The sequence below is a fragment of the Cheilinus undulatus genome, linkage group 9, assembly GCF_018320785.1.
Source record: "Cheilinus undulatus linkage group 9, ASM1832078v1, whole genome shotgun sequence".
In the NCBI taxonomy this organism is placed as follows: Eukaryota; Metazoa; Chordata; class Actinopteri; order Labriformes; family Labridae; genus Cheilinus; species Cheilinus undulatus.
Window position 1 is genome coordinate 467,333 of NC_054873.1, and position 7,873 is coordinate 475,205.

Sequence of the window (7,873 nt, forward strand, 5' to 3'; positions counted from 1 at the left end):
GAATTTTCAGTTTGGTTGATGGTTGAATTCTCAGTGTGGTTGATGGTTGAATTTTCAGTTTGGTTGATGGTTGAATTCTCAGTGTGGTTGATGGTTGAATTCTCAGTGTGGTTGATGGTTGAATTTTCAATGTGGTTGATGGTTGATGGTTGAATCCTCAGTTTGGTTGATGGTTGAATTCTCAGTGTGGTTGATGGTTGATGGTTGAATACTCAGTTTGGTTGATGGTTGATTTCTCAGTGTGGTTGATGGTTAAGACCTCAGTTTGGTTGATGGTTGAATCCTCAGTTTGGTTGATGGTTGAATTCTCAGTGTGGTTGATGGTTGATGGTTGAATTCTCAGTGTGGTTGATGGTTGATGGTAGAATTCTTAGTGTGGTTGATGGTTGAATTCTCAGTGTGGTTGATGGTTGATGGTTGAATTCTCAGTGTGGTTGATGGTTGATGGTAGTTTTCTCAGTGTGGTTGATGGTTGATGGTAGATTTCTCAGTGTGGTTGATGGTTGATGGTAGATTTCTCAGTGTGGTTGATGGTTGATGGTTGAATTTTCAGTGTGGTTGATGGTTGAATTCTCAGTGTGGTTGATGGTTGAATACTCAGTTTGGTTGATGGTTGAATTTTCAGTGTGGTTGATGGTTGAATTCTCAGTGTGGTTGATGGTTGAATTTTCAGTGTGGTTGATGGTTGATGGTAGAATTCTTAGTGTGGTTGATGGTTGATGGTAGATTTCTCAGTGTGGTTGATGGTTGATGGTTGAATTTTCAGTGTGGTTGATGGTTGAATTCTCAGTGTGGTTGATGGTTGAATTTTCAGTGTGGTTGATGGTTGATGGTAGAATTCTTAGTGTGGTTGATGGTTGATGGTAGATTTCTCAGTGTGGTTGATGGTTGATGGTTGAATTTTCAGTGTGGTTGATGGTTGAATTCTCAGTTTGGTTGATGGTTGAATTTTCAGTGTGGTTGATGGTTGAATTCTCAGTGTGGTTGATGGTTGAATTTTCAGTGTGGTTGATGGTTGATGGTAGAATTCTTAGTGTGGTTGATGGTTGATGGTAGATTTCTCAGTGTGGTTGATGGTTGAATTTTCAGTGTGGTTGATGGTTGAATTCTCAGTTTGGTTGATGGTTGAATTCTCAGTTTGGTTGATGGTTGAATTCTCAGTTTGGTTGATGGTTGAATTCTCAGTGTGGTTGATGGTTGAATCCTCAGTTTGGTTGATGGTAGAATTCTCAGTGTGGTTGATGGTTGAATTCTCAGTGTGGTTGATGGTTGATGGTAGAATTCTTAGTGTGGTTTATGGTTGAATTCTCAGTGTGGTTGATGGTAGAATTCTCAGTGTGGTTGATGGTTGATGGTAGAATTCTTAGTGTGGTTGATGGTTGAATTCTCAGTGTGGTTGATGGTTGATGGTAGAATTCTTAGTGTGGTTGATGGTTGATGGTTGAATTTTCAGTGTGGTTGATGGTTGAATTCTCAGTGTGGTTGATGGTTGATTTCTCAGTGTGGTTGATGGTTGATGGTAGAATTCTTAGTGTGGTTGATGGTTGATGGTTGAATTCTCAGTGTGGTTGATGGTTGATGGTAGAATTCTTAGTGTGGTTGATGGTTGAACCCTCAGTTTGGTTGATGGTAGAATTCTCAGTGTGGTTGATGGTTGATGGTAGAATTCTTAGTGTGGTTGATGGTTGAACCCTCAGTTTGGTTGATGGTAGAATTCTCAGTGTGGTTGATGGTTGATGGTAGAATTCTTAGTGTGGTTGATGGTTGAACCCTCAGTTTGGTTGATGGTAGAATTCTCAGTGTGGTCGATGGTTGATTTTTCAGTGTGGTCATCCTCAAAGTCAGATCTGAAGAAGGAGTTTTTCATAAATTCATGAAACAGGAGGATCAATGCCCCTGATTAGAATGTGGAGATCAGGAACCACATTAAGGTCATGTCACCCCTCAGCACTGGAGAGACTCGGCCCTGGAGGAAGTCCGTCTGACAGGAAGTAGTTCAATAAACGCTGCCCTAACAGGGGCTTTCTGATTGGAGGGTTAGTGGACCAATCAGAGACCCAACCAAGGGTAACTTCAGTTCCTCCTTCAGCAGTGCTGCAGCCATGCTCCAGTAGAAACTGATAATCATTGATCCTTTGTCATGTCATACTCGTCTTTATCTTCTGACCACGGTCTCTGCTTTTGTCTCTGGTAGGAACCGTCGTATCTCCAGGTGAGTAGATCAAACATCTTCAGCTGTTTTCTCTCGTTTCCATAGTGACCAGGACTTTTTAACCTTTCCCTACATGTTTTTCAGTCCCATAAAGGTCCAGAACTTTGAGAGTCACCTGATCAAGCTTCAGGCCGACTCTCACTACCTGCTGTCTCAGGAGTACGAGGTCAGTCAGCTGGCCAAGACTGTTTCCATAAGACGGGTCTAGCTGCAGCCACTACAAACCACGCCCCGTACAAACCACGCCCATACAAACCACGCCCCATACAAACCACGCCCCGTACAAAACACGCCCCATACAAACCACACCCCATACAAACCACGCCCCGTACAAACCACGCCCCGTACAAACCACATCCCATACAAACCACGCCCCGTACAAACCACGCCCCATACAAACCACGCCCCGTACAAAACACGCCCCTTACCAACCACGCCCCGTACAAAACACGCCTCATAAAAAAACCACACCCCCTACAAAACACACCCCTTACCAACCACGCCCCGTACAAACCACACCCCTTACCAACCACGCCCCGTACAAACCACGCCCCGTATAAACCATGCCCCATACAAACCACGCCCCTTACAAAACACGCCCCATACAAACCACGCCTTGTACAAACCACGCCCCATACAAACCACACCCCATACAAACCACACCCCGTACAAAACACGCCCCATACAAACCATGCCTTGTACAAACCACGCCCCATACAAACCACACCCCATACAAACCAAGCCCCGTACAAACCACGCCCCGTACAAAACCCGCCCCATACAAACCATGCCCCATACAAACCACACCCCATACAAACCACGCCCCATACAAACCACGCCCCGTACAAACCACGCCCCATACAAACCACGCCCCGTACAAAACACGCCTCATAAAAAAACCACACCCCCTACAAAACACACCCCTTACCAACCACGCCCCGTACAAACCACACCCCTTACCAACCACGCCCCGTACAAACCACGCCCCGTATAAACCATGCCCCATACAAACCACGCCCCTTACAAAACACGCCCCATACAAACCACGCCTTGTACAAACCACGCCCCATACAAACCACACCCCATACAAACCACTCCCCATACAAACCACGCCCCGTACAAACCACGCCCCATACAAACCACACCCCATACAAACCACACCCCGTACAAAACACGCCCCATACAAACCATGCCTTGTACAAACCACGCCCCATACAAACCACACCCCATACAAACCAAGCCCCGTACAAACCACGCCCCGTACAAACCACGCCCCATACAAACCACTCCCCATACAAACCACGCCCCGTACAAAACAAGCACCTTAAAAACCACACCCAATACAAACCACACCCCTTACAAAAAACGCCCCATACAAACCACACCCCTTACAAAACCCGCCCCATACAAACCACGCCCCGTACAAAACCCACCCCATACAAACCACGCCCCGTACAAAACCCGCCCCATACAGACCACACCCCATACAAACCACGCCTCGTAAAAAAACCACACCCCCTACAAAACACACCCCTTACCAACCACGCCCCGTACAAACCACACCCCTTACCAACCACGCCCCGTACAAACCACGCCCCGTACAAAACCTGCCCCATACAAACCACACCCCATACAAACCACGCCCCGTACAAAACACGCCCCATACAAACCACACCCCAGACAAACCACGCCCCGTACAAAACCCGCCCCATACAAACCACACCCCAGACAAACCACGCCCCGTACAAAACCCGCCCCATACAAACCACACCCCATACAAACCACGCCCCGTTCAAAACACGCCTCGTAAAAAAACCACACCCCCTACAAAACACACCCCTTACCAACCACGCCCCGTACAAACCACACCCCTTACCAACCACGCCCCGTACAAACCACGCCCCATACAAAACCTGCCCCATACAAACCACGCCCCATACAAACCACACCCCGTTCAATCCACACCCAGTACTTACTACGCCCCATACAAACCACGCCCCTTACAAAACACGCCCCATACAAACCACGCCTCGTACAAACCGTGCCCCGTACAAAACACGCCCCATACAAACCACGCCCCATACAAACCACACCCCATACAAACCACGCCCCATACAAACCACGCCCCGTACAAACCACGCCCCATACAAACCACGCCCCGTACAAAACACGCCTCATAAAAAAACCACACCCCCTACAAAACACACCCCTTACCAACCACGCCCCGTACAAACCACACCCCTTACCAACCACGCCCCGTACAAACCACGCCCCGTATAAACCATGCCCCATACAAACCACGCCCCTTACAAAACACGCCCCATACAAACCACGCCTTGTACAAACCACGCCCCATACAAACCACACCCCATACAAACCACTCCCCATACAAACCACGCCCCGTACAAACCACGCCCCATACAAACCACACCCCAGAAAAACCACACCCGCATACAAACACGCCCCATACAAACCATGCCTTGTACAAACCACGCCCCATACAAACCACACCCCATACAAACCAAGCCCCGTACAAACCACGCCCCGTACAAACCACGCCCCATACAAACCACTCCCCATACAAACCACGCCCCGTACAAACCACGCCCCGTACAAACCACACCCCATACAAACCACACCCCGTACAAAATCCGCCCCATACAAACCACACCCCGTACAAAACCCGCCCCATACAAACCACGCCCCGTACAAAACCCACCCCATACAAACCACGCCCCGTACAAAACCCGCCCCATACAGACCACACCCCATACAAACCACGCCTCGTAAAAAAACCACACCCCCTACAAAACACACCCCTTACCAACCACGCCCCGTACAAACCACACCCCTTACCAACCACGCCCCGTACAAACCACGCCCCGTACAAAACCTGCCCCATACAAACCACACCCCATACAAACCACGCCCCGTACAAAACACGGCCCATACAAACCACACCCCAGACAAACCACGCCCCGTACAAAACCCGCCCCATACAAACCACACCCCAGACAAACCACGCCCCGTACAAAACCCGCCCCATACAAACCACACCCCATACAAACCACGCCCCGTTCAAAACACGCCTCGTAAAAAAACCACACCCCCTACAAAACACACCCCTTACCAACCACGCCCCGTACAAACCACACCCCTTACCAACCACGCCCCGTACAAACCACGCCCCATACAAAACCAGCCCCATACAAACCACGCCCCATACAAACCACACCCCGTTCAATCCACACCCAGTACTTACTACGCCCCATACAAACCACGCCCCTTACAAAACACGCCCCATACAAACCACGCCTCGTACAAACCGTGCCCCGTACAAAACACGCCCCATACAAACCACGCCCCATACAAACCACACCCCGTTCAATCCACACCCAGTACTTACTACGCCCCATACAAACCACGCCCCTTACAAAACACGCCCCATACAAACCACGCCTTGTACAAACCAAGCCCCATACAAACCACGCCTACCCCAATGAGCTACCCCTAAACCTAACCAGCGGAAACTCAAATGCTAAAGCTAAGCTAAGAGCACAAGTATGCGTCTATTGTAGGGGGTGTGGTTTGTACAGTGGCCATGGCTGCAGTTGGTTATTATTGGTTTCCATGGAAACAACAACATTACAACAAAACTCAGAATACAGTCAGTGATGTAGACATTAGTAGTCGATAGGATCTCTCCTATACAGTCAGTGATGTAGACATTAGTAGTCGATCAGGATCTCTCCTATACAGTCAGTGATGTAGACATTAGTAGTCGATAGGATCTCTCCTATACAGTCAGTGATGTAGACATTAGTAGTCGATGGGATCTCTCCTATACAGTCAGTGATGTAGACATTAGTAGTCGATAGGATCTCTCCTATACAGTCAGTGATGTAGACATTAGTAGTCGATGGGATCTCTCCTATACAGTCAGTGATGTAGACATTAGTAGTCGATGGGATCTCTCCTATACAGTCAGTGATGTAGACATTAGTAGTCGATAGGATCTCTCCTATACAGTCAGTGATGTAGACATTAGTAGTCGATCAGGATCTCTCCTATACAGTCAGTGATGTAGACATTAGTAGTCGATAGGATCTCTCCTATACAGTCAGTGATGTAGACATTAGTAGTCGATAGGATCTCTCCTATACAGTCAGTGATGTAGACATTAGTAGTCGATAGGATCTCTCCTATACAGTCAGTGATGTAGACATTAGTAGTCGATCAGGATCTCTCCTATACAGTCAGTGATGTAGACATTAGTAGTCGATCAGGATCTCTCCTATACAGTCAGTGATGTAGACATTAGTAGTCGATCAGGATCTCTCCTATACAGTCAGTGATGTAGACATTAGTAGTCGATCAGGATCTCTCCTATACAGTCAGTGATGTAGACATTAGTAGTCGATAGGATCTCTCCTATACAGTCAGTGATGTAGACATTAGTAGTCGATAGGATCTCTCCTATACAGTCAGTGATGTAGACATTAGTAGTCGATAGGATCTCTCCTATACAGTCAGTGATGTAGACATTAGTAGTCGATAGGATCTCTCCTATACAGTCAGTGATGTAGACATTAGTAGTCGATGGGATCTCTCCTATACAGTCAGTGATGTAGACATTAGTAGTCGATGGGATCTCTCCTATACAGTCAGTGATGTAGACATTAGTAGTCGATGGGATCTCTCCTATACAGTCAGTGATGTAGACATTAGTAGTCGATGGGATCTCTCCTATACAGTCAGTGATGTAGACATTAGTAGTCGATAGGATCTCTCCTATACAGTCAGTGATGTAGACATTAGTAGTCGATGGGATCTCTCCTATACAGTCAGTGATGTAGACGTTAGTAGTCGATGGGATCTCTCCTATACAGTCAGTGATGTAGACATTAGTAGTCGATGGGATCTCTCCTATACAGTCAGTGATGTAGACATTAGTAGTCGATGGGATCTCTCCTATACAGTCAGTGATGTAGACATTAGTAGTCGATAGGATCTCTCCTATATAGTCAGTGATGTAGACATTAGTAGTCGATAGGATCTCTCCTATACAGTCAGTGATGCAGACATTAGTAGTCGATAGGATCTCAGTGATGCCGTTTCTCTGTTGATCAGGATCTGAAGGATGTGGGTCGGAGTCAGTCGTTGGATTCAGCTCTGCTGCCGGAGAACCGAGGAAAGAACCGATACAACAACATCCTACCATGTGAGTTATCTACAGTAAACAGTCAGAGAAGACGAAAACACCTTTACCCAATCTGTTTTACCTTCCTCATCATCATCATCCTCACTCTGATTCTATGGTTTCTGTTCAGATGACTCTACCAGAGTACATCCTGTACCACAGTCAGAGAAGTCTAAAACACCTTTACCCAATCTGTTTTACCTTCCATCATCATCATCATCCTCACTCTGATTCTATGGTTTCTGTTCAGATGACTCTACCAGAAGGTCTAATCAGAGACGATCAGTGTTCAGAGGTCTGAATCAATGCCAGCTACATCTGTGAGTATCAAGGTCATCATCATCAGATCATCTGAATCAGAGAGGTCTGAATCAGAGAGGGCTGTATCAGAGAGGTCTGAATCAGAGAGGTCTGTATCAAAAAGGGCTGTATCAAAGAGGTCTGTATCAGAGAGGTCTGAA

General features: G+C 47.2%; 1 protein-coding gene across 1 annotated transcript in view; it reads left to right on the forward strand.

Annotated features, from left to right (window-relative positions):
• The window catches only part of LOC121515576 (receptor-type tyrosine-protein phosphatase beta-like), a 72,922-nt gene extending 65,279 nt beyond the window's left edge, over positions 1-7,643 (forward strand). Inside the window, exons 23-26 of the mRNA XM_041796407.1 lie at positions 2,195-2,212; positions 2,297-2,378; positions 7,343-7,433; positions 7,543-7,643. Coding sequence (XP_041652341.1) covers positions 2,195-2,212; positions 2,297-2,378; positions 7,343-7,433; positions 7,543-7,643 — 292 coding nt within the window. The remainder of the gene's footprint in view (positions 1-2,194; positions 2,213-2,296; positions 2,379-7,342; positions 7,434-7,542) is intronic.
• The last annotated feature ends 230 nt before the right edge of the window (positions 7,644-7,873 follow it).